Here is a 22,926-nt window from a genome sequence, read left to right on the forward strand (position 1 = left end):
TATCTACCATGTTGACACACAGTGTTTATCTACCATGTTGACACCAGTGTTTATCTACCATGTTGACACCAGTGTTTATCTACCACCTTGACACCAGTGCTCAAACCACTAGGCTACACTGCCGCCCCGTTTATCTACCATGTTGACACCAGTGTTTATCTACCATGTTGACACCAGTGTTTATCTACCTTGTTGACACCAGTGTTTATCTACCATGTTGACACCAGTGTTTATCTACCATCTTGACACCAGTTGACACCAGTGTTTATCTACCATCTTGACATAGTGTTTATCTACCATGTTGACACCAGTGTTTATCTACCATGTTGACACCAGTGTTTATCTACCATGTTGACACCAGTGTTTATCTACCATGTTGACCATAGTGTTTATCTACCATGTTGACACCAGTGTTTATCTACCTTGTTGACACCAGTGTTTATCTACCATGTTGACACCAGTGTTTATCTACCATGTTGACCACCAGTGTTTATCTACCATGTTGACACCAGTGTTTATCTACCATGTGACCAGTTATCTACCATGTTGACCATAGTGTTTATCTACCATGTTGACACCAGTGTTTATCTACCATGTTGACCATAGTGTTTATCTACCATGTTGACACCAGTGTTTATCTACCATGTTGACCATAGTGTTTATCTACCATGTTGACACCAGTGTTTATCTACCATGTTGATCTACATGGTGTTTATCTACCATGTTGACACCAGTGTTTATCTACCATGTTGACCATAGTGTTTATCTACCATGTTGACCATAGTGTTTATCTACCAGACACCAGTGTTTATCTACCATATTGACACCAGTGTTTATCTACCATGTTGACATAGTGTTTATCTACCATGTTGACACCAGTGTTTATCTACCATGTTGACACCAGTGTTTATCTACCATGTTGACACCAGTGTTTATCTACCATGTTGACACCAGTTGTTTATCTCCTATCTTGACACCAGTGTTTATCTACCATGACACCAGTGTTTATCTGACCATAGTGTTTATCTTCTATCTACCATATTGACACCAGTGTTTATCCATGTTGACACCAGTGTTTATCTACCATGTTGACACCAGTGTTTATCTACCATGTTGACACCAGTGTTTATCTACCATGTTGACACCAGTGTTTATCTACCATGTTGACCATAGTGTTTATCTACCATGTTGACACCAGTGTTTATCTACCATGTTGACACCAGTGTTTATCTACCATGTTGACACCAGTGTTTATCTACCATATTGACCATAGTGTTTATCTACCATGTTGACCACCAGTGTTTATCTTCTATGTTGACCATGTTTTATCTACCATGTTGACACCAGTGTTTATCTACCATGTTGACACCAGTGTTTATCTACCATGTTGACACCAGTGTTTATCTACCATGTTGACACCAGTGTTTATCTACCATGTTGACCATAGTGTTTATCTACCATGTTGACACCAGTGTTTATCTACCATGTTGACCATAGTGTTTATCTACCATGTTGACACCAGTGTTTATCTACCATGTTGACACCAGTGTTTATCTTTACTACCATGTTGACACCAGTGTTTATCTACCATGTTGACACCAGTGTTTATCTACCATGTTGACACCAGTGTTTATCTACCATGTTGACCATTGATCTACCATGTTGACTACCATGTGTTTATCTACCATGTTGACACCAGTGTTTATCTACCATGTTGACACCAGTGTTTATCTACCATGTTGACCATAGTGTTTATCTACCATGTTGACACCAGTGTTTATCTACCATGTTGACCAGTGTTTATCTACCATGTTGACACCAGTGTTTATCTACCATGTTGACACCAGTGTTTATCTACCATGTTGACCATAGTGTTTATCTACCATGTTGACACCAGTGTTTATCTACCATGTTGACACCAGTGTTTATCTACCATATTGACATGTTTATCTACCATGTGTTTTTATCTACCATGTTGACACCAGTGTTTATCTACCATGTTGACCATAGTGTTTATCTACCATGTTGACACCAGTGTTTATCTACCATGTTGACACCAGTGTTTATCTACCATGTTGACATCAGTGTTTATCTACCATGTTGACACCAGTGTTTATCTACCATGTTGACCATAGTGTTTATCTACCATGTGACACCAGTTTTATCTACCATGTTGACACCAGTGTTTATCTACCATGTTGACATAGTGTTTATCTACCATGTTGACCATAGTGTTTATCTACCATGTTGACACCAGTGTTTATCTACCATGTTTATCTACCACCATTGACACCAGTGTTTATCTACCATGTTGACCATAGTGTTTATCTACCATGTTGACACCAGTGTTTATCTACCATGTTGACACCAGTGTTTATCTACCATGTTGACACCAGTGTTTATCTACCATGTTGACCATGTGTTTATCTACCATGTTGACACCAGTGTTTATCTACCATGTTGACACCAGTGTTTATCTACCATGTTGACACCAGTGTTTATCTACCATGTTGACCATAGTGTTTATCTACCATGTTGACACCAGTGTTTATCTACCATGTTGACACCAGTGTTTATCTACCATGTTGACACCAGTGTTTATCTTATCTACCATGTTGACACCAGTGTTTATCTACCATGTTGACACCAGTGTTTATCTACCATATTGACACCAGTGTTTATCTACCATGTTGACACCAGTGTTTATCTACCATGTTGACACCAGTGTTTATCTACCATGTTGACCATAGTGTTTATCTACCATGTTGACACCAGTGTTTATCTACCATGTTGACCATAGTGTTTATCTACCATGTTGACACCAGTGTTTATCTACCATGTTGACCATGTTTTATCTACCATGTTGTGTTTATCTACCATGTTGACCATAGTGTTTATCACCAGTGTTTATCTACCATGTTGACACCAGTGTTTATCTACCATGTTGACACCAGTGTTTATCTACCATGTTGACACTACCATGTTGACACCAGTTTATCTACCATGTTGACACCAGTGTTTATCTACCATGTTGACACCAGTGTTTATCTACCATATTGTTGACTACTATGTTGACACCAGTGTTTATCTACCATGTTGACATGTTGACACCAGTGTTTATCTACCATGTTGACACCAGTGTTTATCTACCATGTTGACCATAGTGTTTATCTACCATGTTGACACCAGTGTTTATCTACCATGTTGACACCAGTGTTTATCTACCATGTTGACACCAGTGTTTATCTACCATGTTGACCATAGTGTTTATCTACCATATTGACACCAGTGTTTATCTACCATGTTGACACCAGTGTTTATCTACCATGTTGACACCAGTGTTTATCTACCATGTTGACACCAGTGTTTATCTACCATGACCATTGTTTATCTACCATGTTGACACCAGTGTTTATCTACCATGTTGACACCAGTGTTTATCTACCATGACCATTGTTTATCTACCATGTTGACACCAGTGTTTATCTACCATATTGACACCAGTGTTTATCTACCATGTTGACACCAGTGTTTATCTACCATGTTGACCATAGTGTTTATCTACCATGACACAGTGTTTATCTACCATGTTGACACCAGTGTTTATCTACCATGTTGACACCAGTGTTTATCTACCATGTTGACCATAGTGTTTATCTACCATGTTGACACCAGTGTTTATCTACCATGTTGACACCAGTGTTTATCTACCATGTTGACCATAGTGTTTATCTACCATGTTGACACCAGTGTTTATCTACCATGTTGACACCAGTGTTTATCTACCATGTTGACCATAGTGTTTATCTACCATGTTGACACCAGTGTTTATCTACCATGTTGACCATAGTGTTTATCTACCATGTTGACACCAGTGTTTATCTACCATGTTGACACCAGTGTTTATCTACCATGTTGACACCAGTGTTTATCTACCATGTTGACCATAGTGTTTATCTACCATGTTGACACCAGTGTTTATCTACCATGTTGACACCAGTGTTTATCTACCATGTTGACCATAGTGTTTATCTACCATGTTGACACCAGTGTTTATCTACCATGTTGACACCAGTGTTTATCTACCATGTTGACACCAGTGTTTATCTACCATGTTGACACCAGTGTTTATCTACCATGTTGACCATAGTGTTTATCTACCATGTTGACCATAGTGTTTATCTACCATGTTGACACCAGTGTTTATCTACCATGTTGACCATAGTGTTTATCTACCATGTTGACACCAGTGTTTATCTACCATGTTGACACCAGTGTTTATCTACCATGTTGACACCAGTGTTTATCTACCATGTTGACCATAGTGTTTATCTACCATGTTGACACCAGTGTTTATCTACCATGTTGACCATAGTGTTTATCTACCATGTTGACACCAGTGTTTATCTACCATGTTGACCATAGTGTTTATCTACCATGTTGACACCAGTGTTTATCTACCATGTTGACACCAGTGTTTATCTACCATATTGACCATAGTGTTTATCTACCATGTTGACACCAGTGTTTATCTACCATGTTGACACCAGTGTTTATCTACCATGTTGACACCAGTGTTTATCTACCATGTTGACACCAGTGTTTATCTACCATGTTGACACCAGTGTTTATCTACCATATTGACCATGTGTTTATCTACCATGTTGACACCAGTGTTTATCTACCATGTTGACCATAGTGTTTATCTACCATGACACCAGTGTTTATCTACCATGTTGACCATAGTGTTTATCTACCATGTTGACACCAGTGTTTATCTACCATGTTGACCATAGTGTTTATCTACCATGTTGACACCAGTGTTTATCTACCATGTTGATCATAGTGTTTATCTACCATGTTGACACCTGTGTTTATCTGCCATGTTGACCATAGTGTTTATCTACCATGTTGACACCAGTGTTTATCTACCATGTTGACACCAGTGTTTATCTACCATGTTGACACCAGTGTTTATCTACCATGTTGACCATAGTGTTTATCTACCATGTTGACACCAGTGTTTATCTACCATGTTGACCATAGTGTTTATCTACCATATTGACACCAGTGTTTATCTACCATGTTGACACCAGTGTTTATCTACCATGTTGACACCAGTGTTTATCTACCATGTTGACACCAGTGTTTATCTACCATGTTGACACCAGTGTTTATCTACCATGTTGACACCAGTGTTTATCTACCATGTTGACACCAGTGTTTATCTACCATGTTGACCACCAGTGTTTATCTACCATATTGACACCAGTGTTTATCTACCATGTTGACCATAGTGTTTATCTACCATGTTGACACCAGTGTTTATCTACCATGTTGACACCAGTGTTTATCTACCATGTTGACACCAGTGTTTATCTACCATGTTGACCATAGTGTTTATCTACCATGTTGACACCAGTGTTTATCTACCATGTTGACACCAGTGTTTATCTACCATGTTGACACCAGTGTTTATCTACCATGTTGACACCAGTGTTTATCTACCATGTTGACACCAGTGTTTATCTACCATGTTGACACCAGTGTTTATCTACCATGTTGACACCAGTGTTTATCTACCATGTTGACACCAGTGTTTATCTACCATGTTGACACCAGTGTTTATCTACCATGTTGACACCAGTGTTTATCTACCATGTTGACCATAGTGTTTATCTACCATGTTGACACCAGTGTTTATCTACCATGTTGACACCAGTGTTTATCTACCATGTTGACCATAGTGTTTATCTACCATGTTGACACCTGTGTTTATCTGCCATGTTGACCATAGTGTTTATCTACCATGTTGACACCAGTGTTTATCTACCATGTTGACCATGGTGTTTATCTACCATGTTGACACCAGTGTTTATCTACCATGTTGACCATAGTGTTTATCTACCATGTTGACACCAGTGTTTATCTACCATGTTGACCATAGTGTTTATCTACCATGTTGACACCAGTGTTTATCTACCATATTGACACCAGTGTTTATCTACCATATTGACCATAGTGTTTATCTACCATGTTGACACCAGTGTTTATCTACCATGTTGACACCAGTGTTTATCTACCATGTTGACACCAGTGTTTATCTACCATATTGACCATAGTGTTTATCTACCATGTTGACACCAGTGTTTATCTACCATGTTGACACCAGTGTTTATCTACCATGTTGACACCAGTGTTTATCTACCATATTGACCATAGTGTTTATCTACTATGTTGACACCAGTGTTTATCTACCATATTGACACCAGTGTTTATCTACCATATTGACCATAGTGTTTATCTACCATGTTGACACCAGTGTTTATCTACCATGTTGACCATGGTGTTTATCTACCATGTTGACACCAGTGTTTATCTACCATGTTGACCATAGTGTTTATCTACCATGATGACACCAGTGTTTATCTACCATGTTGACCATAGTGTTTATCTACCATGTTGACACCTGTGTTTATCTGCCATGTTGACCATAGTGTTTATCTACCATGTTGACACCAGTGTTTATCTACCATGTTGACACCAGTGTTTATCTACCATGTTGACACCAGTGTTTATCTACCATGTTGACCATAGTGTTTATCTACCATGTTGACACCAGTGTTTATCTACCATGTTGACCCTAGTGTTTATCTACCATGTTGACACCAGTGTTTATCTACCATGTTGACCATAGTGTTTATCTACCATGTTGACCATAGTGTTTATCTACCATGTTGACACCAGTGTTTATCTACCATGTTGACACCAGTGTTTATCTACCATGTTGACACCAGTGTTTATCTACCATGTTGACACCAGTGTTTATCTACCATGTTGACACCAGTGTTTATCTACCATGTTGACACCAGTGTTTATCTACCATGTTGACACCAGTGTTTATCTACCATGTTGACCACCAGTGTTTATCTACCATGTTGACACCAGTGTTTATCTACCATGTTGACACCAGTGTTTATCTACCATGTTGACACCAGTGTTTATCTACCATGTTGACACCAGTGTTTATCTACCATGTTGACCATAGTGTTTATCTACCATGTTGACACCAGTGTTTATCTACCATGTTGACACCAGTGTTTATCTACCATGTTGACACCAGTGTTTATCTACCATGTTGACCATAGTGTTTATCTACCATGTTGACACCAGTGTTTATCTACCATGTTGACACCAGTGTTTATCTACCATGTTGACACCAGTGTTTATCTACCATGTTGACACCAGTGTTTATCTACCATGTTGACACCAGTGTTTATCTACCATGTTGACATAGTGTTTATCTACCATGTTGACACCAGTGTTTATCTACCATGTTGACACCAGTGTTTATCTACCATGTTGACACCAGTGTTTATCTACCATGTTGACCATAGTGTTTATCTACCATGTTGACACCAGTGTTTATCTACCATGTTGACACCAGTGTTTATCTACCATGTTGACACCAGTGTTTATCTACCATGTTGACACCAGTGTTTATCTACCATGTTGACCATAGTGTTTATCTACCATGTTGACACCAGTGTTTATCTACCATGTTGACACCAGTGTTTATCTACCATGTTGACACCAGTGTTTATCTACCATGTTGACCATAGTGTTTATCTACCATATTGACACCAGTGTTTATCTACCATGTTGACACCAGTGTTTATCTACCATGTTGACCATGTTTATCTACCATGTTGACCCAGTGTTTATCTACCATGTTGACACCAGTGTTTATCTGCCATGTTGACACCAGTGTTTATCTACCATGTTGACCATAGTGTTTATCTACCATGTTGACACCAGTGTTTATCTACCATGTTGACACCAGTGTTTATCTACCATGTTGACCATAGTGTTTATCTACCATGTTGACACCAGTGTTTATCTACCATGTTGACACCAGTGTTTATCTACCATGTTGACACCAGTGTTTATCTACCATGTTGACACCATCTACCATGTGTTTATCTACCATGTTGACACCAGTGTTTATCTACCATGTTGACACCAGTGTTTATCTACCATGTTGACACCAGTGTTTATCTACCATGTTGACACCAGTGTTTATCTACCATGTTGACCTACCATGTTGTTTTATCTACCATGTTGACACCAGTGTTTATCTACCATGTTGACACCAGTGTTTATCTACCATGTTGACACCAGTGTTTATCTACCATGTTGACACCAGTGTTTATCTACCATGTTGACACCAGTGTTTATCTACCATGTTGACACCAGTGTTTATCTACCATGTTGACACCAGTGTTTATCTACCATGTTGACACCAGTGTTTATCTACCATGTTGACACCAGTGTTTATCTACCATGTTGACACCTGTGTTTATCTACCATGTTGACACCAGTGTTTATCTACCATGTTGACACCAGTGTTTATCTACCATGTTGACACCAGTGTTTATCTACCATGTTGACCATAGTGTTTATCTACCATGTTGACACCAGTGTTTATCTACCATGTTGACACCAGTGTTTATCTACCATGTTGACACCAGTGTTTATCTACCATGTTGACACCAGTGTTTATCTACCATGTTGACACCAGTGTTCCTCTGGCATGTTGGAACCAGCCTGTATCTGGCAGAGGCCCACCTCCACCCAAAACGTAGGAATTTATTACTCATCTTTTTAGGTGTCCAATTACTGAATTGTATTAACTTTAAAATATAAACTAAATATACTATGCTTTACTTTGAATCGTTAAATGTTATATTGAATGAATCTAATGAAGGTTGTGGGCTATAAGACCTCCTACCTGACTATTAGTTAGGTTAGGGTTAGAGTTAGACATCCTACCTGGCTGTCTCCTTCCACTCCATCTCCTGCCCATCCACAGAGAGCAGCTCATCCAAATCTGATCTGTGAGAATATCTAAGGGGCTTTTATATAATTATAATGCAGGGTTAATAATAATCGCTTTGTTTAATAAAGAAGAAGTTAAAGGTCTGTGAGAGGCAGAAATCTTGCTTGTTTGTAGGTGACCAAATACTTATCCCCCCCCTTTACGATTTAGATGCACTATTGTAAAGTGACTGTTCCACTCGATGTCATAAGGTGAATGCACCAATTTGTAAGTCGCTCTGGATAAGAGTGTCTGCTAAATGACTTTAATGTAAATGTACATTTTCCACCGTAATTTGCAAATAAATTCATTAAAAATCCTACAATGTGATTTTCTGGATTTTCTTTCCTCATTTTGTCTGTCATGGTTGAAGTGTACCTATGACGAAAATTACAGGCCTCTCTCATGTTTTTAAGTGGGATACCTTGCACAATTGGTGGCTAACTAAATACTTTTTTGCCCCACTGTATAGGGCAGGTAATCAAGGAAGTGATGGAGTCCAGGTGAGTGATGACGTGCAGGTGCGTGTAACAATGGTGACAGGTGTGCACCATAACAATTAGCCTGGTGACCGAGAGGCCGGAGAGGGAGCACACGTGACATTATACAGCTCGTTGAGTGCGGTCTTAGTGCCAGCACCAGCATCAGTTTGTGGTGATGAATAGACGCCATGAATAATATAGATGAGAACTCTCTTGGTAGAAAGTGTGGTCTACAGCTTATCATGAGGTATTCTACCTCAGATGAGCAATACCTCAAGACTTCTTTAATATTAGACATCATGCAACAGCAGTTATTGACAAATACACACCCCCGTCACTCGTCTTACCAGACAAAGCTACTCTGTCCTGCCGAAACACGGTGAAGTCAGCCAGCTCTATGTTATCCATTTCGTTGTTCAGCCAAGTCTTGATGAAACATAAAATATGACCGTTTTTAATGTCCCTTTGGTAGAATAGTCTCGACCGTAGATTATCAAGTTTGTTTTCCAGTGATTGCATGTTGGCCAATAATACAGAGTGTAGTGGTGGTTTACCTACTCATTTGCAAATACTTACAAGGCACCCTGCCCTCCTCCCCCGTTTTCTCAGTCTTTCCTACATGCTGATGACGGGGATTTGGGCCTTGTCTCGACAAAGTAGTATGTCCTTCGCTTCGCACTCTTTGTGAAAAAATCTTTGTCCAGTTCGAGGTAAGTAATCACTGTTCTGATGTCCAGATGCTCTTTTCAGTCATAAGAGACGGTAGCAGCAACATTATGTACACAATTATTTACAAACAATGAGAAAAAACAAACAAAATAGCCCAGTTGGTTCGGGACCAGTAAAACGGCAGCCCTCCCATCCGGCGACATTATGTGAATTATGCGTTGTTGGTTAAGGGCGTGTAAGTAATCATTTCACGGTAAGGTTGAATTTGGCGAATGTGAAAAATAAAAATGTATTTGACTTGATTCCTGTCATCAGGACGAATATCATTATCATTACCAATACCCAGTATACAGCCATAAAATGATTATTAATCCAATCAACAGCAACAGGGCGGACTAAAAAATCCCTTCGGTTACTAAAATGTCTTGGAGGAAAAATGTACTTTGTATACTAGTAGAGCTGTCCTCTTTAGCATGTTGGCAGCATGTTGACACCAGTGTTTATCTACCATCTTGACACCAGTTGGTATCTACCATCTTGACACCAGTTGGTATCTACCACCTTGACACCAGTGCTCAAACCACTAGGCTACACTGCCGCCCCGTTTATCTACCATGTTGACACCAGTGTTTATCTACCATGTTGACCTCAGTGTTTATCTACCATGTTGACACCAGTGTTTATCTACCATGTTGACACCAGTGTTTATCTACCATGTTGACACCAGTGTTTATCTACCATGTTGACACCAGTGTTTATCTACCATGTTGACACCAGTGTTTATCTACCATGTTGACACCAGTGTTTATCTACCATGTTGACACCAGTGTTTATCTACCATGTTGACCATAGTGTTTATCTACCATGTTGACACCAGTGTTTATCTATCATGTTGACCATAGTGTTTATCTACCATGTTGACACCAGTGTTTATCTACCATGTTGACCATAGTGTTTATCTACCATGTTGACCATAGTGTGTATCTACCATGTTGACACCAGTGTTTATCTACCATGTTGACACCAGTGTTTATCTACCATGTTGACCTCAGTGTTTATCTACCATGTTGACCATAGTGTTTATCTACCATGTTGACACCAGTGTTTATTTACCATGTTGACACCAGTGTTTATCTACCATGTTGACACCAGTGTTTATCTACCATGTTGACACCAGTGTTCCGGTTGGAGCGAGTGGTCGCATCTGCACGTCGCTCCAACGGGTAGTATAACTTTTTCATTACTTTTTCATTATATTTCATTATATCACAACGGTTTGATTTGTCTTATCTTAGCAATTTCTTCTCAGCTAGCTACATAGCCGTCTTTGTATCAAAGATAATTGCGTAATTATCGTATTTCGCCGTCCTAACGTAGTCTTCACTAGCCAGCTAGCTAACGTCCACTGATTAGCTGCACTGGAGAAACTGTTACACTCAACTGAACGACTTGATCAGTGTAGTGTTAGCTAGCTACATAGCTGTCTTTGCTGTCTTCGTATCATCGTATCATCGTATCCAAGATAATTGTGTTGTTTAGGTTTAGAGTGTGTAGTCTTAGAGTGATTATCTTAATTTACCGAGGTTAGCTAGCCAGCTATTTGTCGTCCTTAACGTAGGTGACTCTGCTAGCTAGCCAACAGCTAGCCAACGCTAGCCAACGTCTTCTGTATAGAACTCAACTACCCGGTCGCATTCACAGGTTGTATCACATTTTCACTTCATTTTCATTACAGTACAACGGTTTGATTTGTTTGATCGTAGCTAGCTACTTAGCTAGCTACATAGCCGTCTTTGTATCAAAGATAATTGTGTAGTCTAGAGCGATTTTCTAGGTTCGCTAGCCATCTATTGTCGTTCTTTTAACGCAACGTAACGTAAACAACACTGCTAGCTAGCCTGCTAGCCCCCGAATAGCAACACTGCAGAAACTATTACACTCAACGGAACGACTTGATTAGTGTAGTGTCAACAACGCACCCACTGCCAGCTGACCTACTTCAGCAGTACTGTATCATTTTAATCATTTTAGTCAATAAGATTCTTGCTACGTAGCTTAACTTTCTGAACATTCGAGACGTGTAGTCCACTTGTCATTCCAATCTCCTTTGCATTAGCGTAGCCTCTTCTGTAGCCTGTCAACTATGTGTCGGTTTATCCCTGTTCTCTCCTCTCTGCACAGACCATACAAACGCTCCTCACCACGTGGCGCGGCCACCCTACTCTGGTGGTCCCAGCGCGCACGACCCACGTGGAGTTCCAGGTCTCCGGTAGCCTCTGGAACTGCCAATCTGCGGTCAACAAGGCAGAGTTCATCTCAGCCCATGCCTCCCTCCAGTCCCTCGACTTCTTGGCCCTGACGGAAACATGGATCACCACAGACAACACTGCTACTCCTACTGCTCTCTCTTCGTCCGCCCACGTGTTCTCGCACACCCCGAGAGCGTCTGGTCAGCGGGGTGGTGGCACCGGGATCCTCATCTCTCCCAAGTGGTCATTCTCTCTTTCTCCCCTTACCCATCTGTCTATCGCCTCCTTTGAATTCCATGCTGTCACAGTTACTAGCCCTTTCAAGCTTAACATCCTTATCATTTATCGCCCTCCAGGTTCCCTCGGAGAGTTCATCAATGAGCTTGATGCCTTGATAAGCTCCTTTCCTGAGGACGGCTCACCTCTCACAGTTCTGGGCGACTTTAACCTCCCCACGTCTACCTTTGACTCTTTCCTCTCTGCCTCCTTCTTTCCACTCCTCTCCTCTTTTGACCTCACCCTCTCACCTTCCCCCCTACTCACAAGGCAGGCAATACGCTCGACCTCATCTTTACTAGATGCTGTTCTTCCACTAACCTCATTGCAACTCCCCTCCAAGTCTCCGACCACTGCCTTGTATCCTTTTCCCTCTCGCTCTCATCCAACACCTCCCACACTGCCCCTACTCGGATGGTATCGCGCCGTCCCAACCTTCGCTCTCTCTCCCCCGCTACTCTCTCCTCTTCCATCCTATCATCTCTTCCCTCCGCTCAAACCTTCTCCCACCTATCTCCTGATTCTGCCTCCTCAACCCTCCTCTCCTCCCTCTCTGCATCCCTTGACTCTCTATGTCCCCTATCCTCCAGGCCGGCTCGGTCCTCCCCTCCCGCTCCGTGGCTCGATGACTCATTGCGAGCTCACAGAACAGGGCTCCGGGCAGCCGAGCGGAAATGGAGGAAAACTCGCCTCCCTGCGGACCTGGCATCCTTTCACTCCCTCCTCTCTACATTTTCCTCCTCTGTCTCTGCTGCTAAAGCCACTTTCTACCACGCTAAATTCCAAGCTTCTGCCTCCAACCCTAGGAAGCTCTTTGCCACCTTCTCCTCCCTCCTGAATCCTCCGCCCCCTCCCCCCTCCTCCCTCTCTGCAGATGACTTCGTCAACCATTTTGAAAAGAAGGTCGACGACATCCGATCCTCGTTTGCTAAGTCAAACGACACCGCTGGTTCTGCTCACACTGCCCTACCCTGTGCTCTGACCTCTTTCTCCCTCTCTCTCCAGATGAAATCTCGCGTCTTGTGACGGCCGGCCGCCCAACAACCTGCCCGCTTGACCCTATCCCCTCCTCTCTTCTCCAGACCATTTCCGGAGACCTTCTCCCTTACCTCACCTCGCTCATCAACTCATCCCTGACCGTTGGCTACGTCCCTTCCGTCTTCAAGAGAGCGAGAGTTGCACCCCTTCTGAAAAAACCTACACTCGATCCCTCCGATGTCAACAATTATAGACCAGTATCCCTTCTTTCTTTTCTCTCCAAAACTCTTGAACGTGCCGTCCTTGGCCAGCTCTCCCGCTATCTCTCTCTGAATGACCTTCTTGATCCAAATCAGTCAGGTTTCAAGACTAGTCATTCAACTGAGACTGCTCTCCTCTGTATCACGGAGGCGCTCCGCACTGCTAAAGCTAACTCTCTCTCCTCTGCTCTCATCCTTCTAGATCTATCGGCTGCCTTCGATACTGTGAACCATCAGATCCTCCTCTCCACCCTCTCCGAGTTGGGCATCTCCGGCGCGGCCCACGCTTGGATTGCGTCCTACCTGACAGGTCGCTCCTACCAGGTGGCGTGGCGAGAATCTGTCTCCTCACCACGCGCTCTCACCACTGGTGTCCCCCAGGGCTCTGTTCTTGGCCCTCTCCTATTCTCGCTATACACCAAGTCACTTGGCTCTGTCATAACCTCACATGGTCTCTCTTATCATTGCTATGCAGACGACACACAATTAATCTTCTCCTTTCCCCCTTCTGATGACCAGGTGGCGAATCGCATCTCTGCATGTCTGGCAGACATATCAGTGTGGATGACGGATCACCACCTCAAGCTGAACCTCGGCAAGACGGAGCTGCTCTTCCTCCCGCGGAAGGACTGCCCGTTCCATGATCTCGCCATCACGGTTGACAACTCCATTGTGTCCTCCTCCCAGAGCGCCAAGAACCTTGGCGTGATCCTGGACAACACCCTGTCGTTCTCAACTAACATCAAGGCGGTGGCCCGTTCCTGTAGGTTCATGCTCTACAACATCCGCAGAGTACGACCCTGCCTCACACAGGAAGCGGCGCAGGTCCTAATCCAGGCACTTGTCATCTCCCGTCTGGATTACTGCAACTCGCTGTTGGCTGGGCTCCCTGCCTGTGCCATTAAACCCCTTCAACTCATCCAGAACGCCGCAGCCCGTCTGGTGTTCAACCTTCCCAAGTTCTCTCACGTCACCCCGCTCCTCCGTTCTCTCCACTGGCTTCCAGTTGAAGCTCGCATCCGCTACAAGACCATGGTGCTTGCCTACGGAGCTGTGAGGGGAACGGCACCTCAGTACATCCAGGCTCTGATCAGGCCCTACACCCAAACAAGGGCACTGCGTTCATCCACCTCTGGCCTGCTCGCCTCCCTACCACTGAGGAAGTACAGCTCCCGCTCAGCCCAGTCAAAACTGTTTGCTGCCCTGGCCCCCCAATGGTGGAACAAACTCCCTCACGACGCCAGGACAGCGGAGTCAATCACCACCTTCCGGAGACACCTGAAACCCCACCTCTTTAAGGAATACCTAGGATAGGTTAAGTAATCCCTCTCACCCCACCCCCCCTAAGTTTTAGATGCACTATTGTTAAGTGACTGTCCCACTGGATGTCATAAGGTGATTGCACCAATTTGTAAGTCGCTCTGGATAAGGTCGTCTGCTAAATGACTTAAATGTAATGATGTAAATGTTTATCTACCATGTTGACACCAGTGTTTATCTACCATGTTGACACCAGTGTTTATCTGCCATGTTGACACCAGTGTTTATCTACCATGTTGACACCAGTGTTTATCTACCATGTTGACCATAGTGTTTATCTACCATGTTGACACCAGTGTTTATCTACCATGTTGACACCAGTGTTTATCTACCATGTTGACACCAGTGTTTATCTACCATGTTGACACCAGTGTTTATCTACCATGTTGACCATAGTGTTTATCTACCATGTTGACACCAGTGTTTATCTACCATGTTGACACCAGTGTTTATCTACTATGTTGACATCAGTGTTTATCTGCCATGTTGACCATAGTGTTTATCTACCATATTGACACCAGTGTTTATCTACCATGTTGACACCAGTGTTTATCTACCATGTTGACACCAGTGTTTATCTACCATGTTGACACCAGTGTTTATCTACCATGTTGACCATAGTGTTTATCTACCATATTGACACCAGTGTTTATCTACCATGTTGACACCAGTGTTTATCTACCATGTTGACACCAGTGTTTATCTGCCATGTTGACCATAGTGTTTATCTACCATGTTGACACCAGTGTTTATCTACCATGTTGACCATAGTGTTTATCTACCATGTTGACACCAGTGTTTATCTACCATGTTGACACCAGTGTTTATCTACCATGTTGACACCAGTGTTCCTCTGGCATGTTGACCATAGTGTTTATCTACCATGTTGACACCAGTGTTTATCTACCATGTTGACACCAGTGTTTATCTACCATGTTGACACCAGTGTTCCTCTGGCATGTTGGAACCAGCCTGTATCTGGCAGAGGCCCACCTCCACCCAAAACGTAGGAATTTATTACTCATCTTTTTAGGTGTCCAATTACTGAATTGTATTAACTTTAAAATTTCAACTAAATATACTATGCTTTACTTTGAATCGTTAAATGTTATATTGAATGAATCTAATGAAGGTTGTGGGCTATAAGACCTCCTACCTGACTATTAGTTAGGTTAGGGTTAGAGTTAGACATCCTACCTGGCTGTCTCCTTCCACTCCATCTCCTGCCCATCCACAGAGAGCAGCTCATCCAGCTCAGTGAAGAGTTGAGGTGGTGACGGTCCATCATCATCCTCTCCCAGCATAATGCGGATCCTCTCGCCCGCTGGAGAGACTGGAGAGAAAGGGAAGATACTACGGCTTACAGGCTGCTGCTCATCCAGGTTGTTTTTTCCCTCATCTCCTAACCCATTCATCTTGGCCCCTGGGGCCAGCTGGACAACTCTGACCACTTGAGATGGAGGTGGAGGAATCCTAACAAGAACCTCATCCCTCTCCTCATTCCAGTCCTCATCCCTCTCTCCATCCCTCTCTTTCTCCTTTTCTCCATCCCTTTCCTTCTCCTTCTCTTCGTGGTTGTTGTTGTTGTTCTCCGACATCTCTGTAACTTTTCACCCCCAACTATCCAAGGGTAAGGGTTAGCTAACCCAACTGTCCAAAAGGTTAGGGTTATCAAACTAGGTCCCAGAAGGAGTGCAGGTGGGAACCATCCACAGATAAATCAACAGCTACACCTCTGTGGGAAAGTTACTGTCGTCTGTCCTCTGTCCCTACTGGAGCTCTCTAAGACCCAGGTAGAGGGAGGGTGAGGGGTCCCCCAGTCCCCTACAGCCAGCCCCCTTCCCCTCTGTCCCCTCCACAGCTCAAATAGAAACCCTCTCCATTGGTCACCCAGTCAGACCCCTTACCCCTCCCCTCTGCCCCCTCTCCCAACTAATAGAGCCCATTTTATTGGTCCCCCAGCTTGGCATAGTGCCATGAGTCCCTCATTAAGAATTAGGAAATGTTTCACAAACTGCCCATTCTAAACAAGAAAGCTTTGCTTTCTCTCTCCCTTGTTTTCTAATTTGAATATTTAGTCAAGCATCAGTGCCCACATAAAAAAAAGCAGGATATCAAAAAGACTGAAATATAAATACTACTTTTCAACACTAGCCCTCTTCAGATGTGTTTAACATGGATCACATGACTATAGACACTTACAACAAGTGGTGTCGGTGACAAGTATTGGTAGTCAGAAGTTGAACTGAACAGCCTGTTGATAAAGAGAATAGTGCCTTTCCCATTAGTTCTATGTAGGACACACACACGTGCACACAAAATGCACACGCACATGTGATATGGTTGGTTGGTGATAGCTGGTTACCAGTGATCCCTATAGTATTAACAATGCAGTCTCTGGTGGAACATATTGTACATGTTCCATCATTATTAAAATGGTGAATAATGTCTTTCTCTAGGAACACTCTTGTGTTGGGAAAGCCGTGCTCCGAGAGAAAGACTGTGTTGGGAAAGCAGTGCTCCTAGAGAAAGACTGTGTGTTGGGAAAGCCGTGCTCCGAGAGAAAGACTGTGTGTTGGGAAAGCCATGCTCCTAGAGAAAGACTGTTGGGAAAGCCGTGCTCCGGGAGAAAGACTGTGTGCTGGGAAAGCCGTGCTCCTAGAGAAAGACTGTTCTTTTGGGAAAGCCATTCTCCTAGAGAAAGACTGTTTGTTGTGAAAGCCATGCTCCTAGAGAAAGACTGTGTGTTGGGAAAGCCGTGCTCCGAGAGAAAGACTGTGTGTTGGGAAAGCCGTGCTCCGAGAGAAAGACTGTGTGTTGGGAAAGCCATGCTCCTAGAGAAAGACTGTTGGGAAAGCCGTGCTCCGGGAGAAAGACTGTGTGCTGGGAAAGCCGTGCTCCTAGAGAAAGACTGTTCTTTTGGGAAAGCCATTCTCCTAGAGAAAGACTGTGTGTTGTGAAAGCCATGCTCCTAGAGAAAGACTGTGTGTTGGGAAAGCCATGCTCCTAGAGAAAGACTGTGTGTTGGGAAAGCCATGCTCCTAGAGAAAGACTGTGTGTTGGGAAAGCCGTGCTCCTAGAGAAAGACTTTTGGGAAAGCCATGCTCCTAGAGAAAGACGGCGTCGGGAAAGCCAAGACTGTGTTGGAAAGCCATGCTCACAGAGAAAGACTGTTGGGAAAGCCGTGCTCCCAGAGAAAGACTGTTGGGAAAGCCATGATCCTAGAGAAAGGCTGTGTTGGGAAAGCCGCGCTCCTAGAGAAAGACCGCTGGGAAAGCCATGCTCCTAGAGAAAGACTGCAGGGAAAGCCGTGCTCCAAGAGAAAGACTGTTGGGAAAGCCATGATCCTAGAGAAAGGCTGTGTTGGGAAAGCCGCGCTCCTAGAGAAAGACTGTTGGGAAAGCCATGCTCCTAGAGAAAGACTGTTGGGAAAGCCATGCTCCTAGAGAAAGACTGTTGGGAAAGCCATGCTCTTAGAGAAAGACTGTGTGTTGGGAAAGCCATGCTCCTAGAGAAAGACTGTGTGTTGGGAAAGCCATGCTCTTAGAGAAAGACTGTTTGGAAAGCCATGCTCATAGAGAAAGACTGTGTGTTGGGAAAGCCATGCTCCTAGAGAAAGACTGTGTGTTGGGAAAGCCGTGCTCATAGAGAAAGACTGCGTGCTTTCCCAAAACATACAGACAGACCAGGAGAGCAACACAACAACGAACCAATACAAAGATATCATTGTGCCAAGACACCCTGCTCTTTTCACTTGCATTTCAGCCACTAGTGAATATCAATGAAACATCCACTGAAGCAGATTCCTTCACGCTACCGGACCCTTGCCTGCCAAGTCCACAGCTCTGATATCACTGGAAGTCATGCAGAGGAATGCCAGTCAGACCAAGAGATTATGCAACACTTCAGGACTGCAAGATAGTACAACAGGGTTGACACGTTCTAATGTAACCCTGCCTGTATCCACATAGTTTAACAGGGATGACATGTAAGCATTTTTCTACGGCTGGCCATGCTTTCCACCAGACTACCCTGGTCAACTGCCCTGCACCCCCCACAGTAACTTGCCCAAGCCTCCCTATTTCTCCTTCACCCAAATCCAGATAGCTGATGTTCTGAAAGAGCTGCCAATTATCTGCCGAAGTTGTTGCAACCCCTATTACTAGCCTGTTCAACCGCTCTTTCATATCGTCTGAGATCCCAAAGATTGTGAAGTTGCCGCGATAATCCCCCTCTTCAAAGGGGGAGACACTCTAGACCCAAACTGTTACAGACCTATATCTATCCGACCCTGCCTTTCTAAGGTCTTCGAAAGCCAAGTTAACAAACAGATTACCGACCATTTCGAATCCCACCGTACCTTCTCCGCTATGCAATCTGGTATCCGAGCTGATCATGGGTGCACCTCAGCCACGCTCAAGGTCCTAAACGATATCATAACTGCCATTGATAAGAGACATTACTGTGCAGCCATATTCATTGACCTGGACAAGGCTTTCGACTCTGTCTATCACCACATTTTTAGTGGCAGACTCAACAGCCTTGGTTTCTCAAATGACTTCCTCACCTGGTTCACCATCTATTTCTCTGATAGAGTTCAGTGTGTGAAATTAGAGGGCCTGTTGTCCGGGCCTCTGGCACTCTCTCTGAGGGTGCCACAGGGTTCAATTCTCGGGCCGACTCTCTTCTCTGTATACATCAATGATGTCGCTCTTGCTGCGGGTGATTCTCTGATCCACCTCTACGCAGACGACACCATTCTGTATACATCTGGCCCTTCTTTGGACTCTGTGTTAACTAACCTCCAGACGAGCTTCAATGCCATAGACCTCTCCTTCCGTGGCCTCCAACTGCTCTTAAATGCAAGCAAAACTAAATGCATAGTCTTCAACCGATCGCTGCCCCCACCTGACCACCCGTCCAGCACCACTACTCTGGACGGTTTTGACTTAGAATATGTGGACAAGTACAAATACCTAGGTGTCTGGCTAGACTGTAAACTTTCCTTCCAGACTCACATTAAGCATCTCCAATCCAAAATGACGTCTAAAATATGCTTCCTATTTTGCAACAAAGCATCCTTCACTCATGCCGCCAAACATACCCTCGTGAAACTGACCATTATACAGATTCTCGACTTCGGTGATGTCATCTACAAAATAGCCTCCAACACTCTACTCAACAAATTGGATGCAGTCTATCACAGTGCCATCCATTTTGTCACCAAAGCCCCTTATACTACCCACCATTGCGACCTGTACGCTCTCATTGGCTGGCCCTTGCTTTATATTTGTCGCCAAACCCACTGGCTCCAGGTCATCTACAAGCTAGATAAAGCCCCGAATTATCTCAGCTCACTGGTCACCATAGCAGCACCCACCCTTAGCACGCGCTCCAGCAGGTATATCTCAACGGTCACCCCCAAAGCCAATTCCTCTTTTGGCCACCTTTCCTTCCAGTTCTCTGCTGCCAATGACTTGAACAAGCTGCAAAAATCACTGAAGCGGGAGACTCACATCTCCCTTACTAAGCTTTAAGCACCAGCTTTCAGAGTAGCTCACAGATCACTGCACCTGTACATAATTAATCTGTAAATAGCCCATCCAACTACCTCATCCCCATACTGTATTTATTTATTTATCTTGCTCCTTTGTACCCCAGTATCTCTACTTGCACATTCATCTTCTGCACATCTATCACTCCAGTGTTAAATTGGTATATTATAACTACTTCACCACTATGGCTTATTCATTGCCTTACCTCCCTGACCTTACCTCCTTTGCACACACTGTATATAGACTTTTTCTACTGTATTATTGACTGTATGTTTGTTTATTCCATGTGTAATTCTGTGTTGTTGTATGTGTCGAACTGCTTTGCTTTATCTTGGCCAGGTCGCAGTTGTACATGAGAACTTGTTCTCAACGAGCCTACCTGAATAAATGAAGGTGAAATAAATCAAATAAATTAATAAAATATGATGTTTTAACCCGCCTGTTTCCACATAGTTCAACAGGGATGACAAGTTATGTTTTAACCCTCCTGTTTCCACATAGTTCAACAGGGATGACATGTTCTGTTTTAACCCTCCTGTTTCCACATAGTTCAACAGGGATGACAAGTTATGTTTTAACCTGCCTGTTTCCACATAGTTCAACAGGGATGACAAGTTATGTTTTAACCTGCCTGTTTCCACATAGTTCAACAGGGATGACATGTTCTGCTTTAACCTGCCTGTTTCCACATAGTTCAACAGGGATGACAAGTTATGTTTTAACCCTCCTGTTTCCACATAGTTCAACAGGGATGACATGTTCTGCTTTAAGTTCTATAAGAGGACCAGTCAGTGTTACTACTATATAGAGGACCAGTCAGTGTTACTACTATATAGAGTGTCAGTCAGTGTTACTACTATATAGAGGACCAGTCAGTGTTACTACAATATAGAGGACCAGTCAGTATTACTACTATATAGAGGACCAGTCAGTGTTACTACTATATAGAGGACCAGTCAGTGTTACTACTATATAGAGGACCAGTCAGTGTTACTACTATATAGAGGACCAGGCAGTGTTACTACTATATAGAGGACCAGTCAGTGTTACTACTATATAGAGGACCAGTCAGTGTTACTACTATATAGAGGACCAGTCAGTGTTACTACTATATAGAGGACCAGTCAGTGTTACTACTATATAGACGACCAGTCAGTGTTACTACTATATAGACGACCAGTCAGTGTTACTACTATATAGGACCAGTCAGTGTTACTACTATATAGAAGCCCATTCAATGTTATTAAATAGAGACCAGTGAGTGTTACTATATAGAGGACCAGTCAGTGTTACAACTATATAGAGGATCAGTCAGTGTTATTAATATATAGAGGACCAGTCAGTGTTACTACTATATATATATATATATATATATCACCTTTATTTAACCAGGTAGGCTAGTTGAGAACAAGTTCTCATTTGCAACTGCGACCTGGCCAAGATAAAAGCATAGCAGTGTGAACAGACAACACAGAGTTACACATGGAATAAACAATTAACAAGTCAATAACACAGTAGAAAAAAAATGGGCAGTCTATATACAATGTGTGCAAAAGGCATGAGGAGGTAGGCGAATAATACAGTTTTGCAGATTAACACTGGAGTGATAAATGATCAGGTCATGTACAGATAGAGATATTGGTGTGCAAAAGAGCAGAAAAATAAATAAATAAAAACAGTATAAAAAAAAGTATGGGAATGAGGTAGGTGAAAATGGGTGGGCTATTTTCCTATAGACTATGTACAGCTGCAGCGATCGGTTAGCTGCTCGGATAGCTGATGTTTGAAGTTGGTGAGGGAGATAAAAGTCTCCAACTTCAGCGATTTTTGCAATTCGTTCCTGTCACAGGCAGCAGAGTACTGGAACGAAAGGCGGCCAAATGATGTGTTGGCTTTAGGGATGATCAGTGAGATACACCTGCTGGAGCGCGTGCTACGGATGGGTGTTGCCATCGTGACCAGTGAACTGAGATAAGGCGGAGCTTTACCTAGCATGGACTTGTAGATGACCTGGAGCCAGTGGGTCTGGCGACGAATATGTAGTGAGGGCCAGCCGACTAGAGCATACAAGTCGCAGTGGTGGGTGGTATAAGGTGCTTTAGTGACAAAACGGATGGCACTGTGATAGACTGCATCCAGTTTGCTGAGTAGAGTGTTGGAAGCCATTTTGTAGATGACATCGCCGAAGTCGAGGATCGGTAGGATAGTCAGTTTAACTAGGGTAAGCTTGGCAGCGTGAGTGAAGGAGGCTTTGAACCA

The 22,926-nt window shown here is 43.2% G+C and overlaps 1 protein-coding gene across 1 annotated transcript in view; it reads right to left on the minus strand.

The window, feature by feature from the left end:
* The window catches only part of slc4a4a (solute carrier family 4 member 4a), a 533,895-nt gene that overhangs the window by 389,252 nt on the left and 121,717 nt on the right, over positions 1 to 22,926 (minus strand). Inside the window, 1 exon segment of the mRNA XM_046348253.1 lies at positions 16,310 to 16,445. Within this exon segment, the coding sequence (XP_046204209.1) occupies positions 16,310 to 16,445 (136 nt within the window).

This window comes from Oncorhynchus gorbuscha, linkage group LG04 (assembly GCF_021184085.1).
Source record: "Oncorhynchus gorbuscha isolate QuinsamMale2020 ecotype Even-year linkage group LG04, OgorEven_v1.0, whole genome shotgun sequence".
NCBI classification, from domain to species: Eukaryota; Metazoa; Chordata; class Actinopteri; order Salmoniformes; family Salmonidae; genus Oncorhynchus; species Oncorhynchus gorbuscha.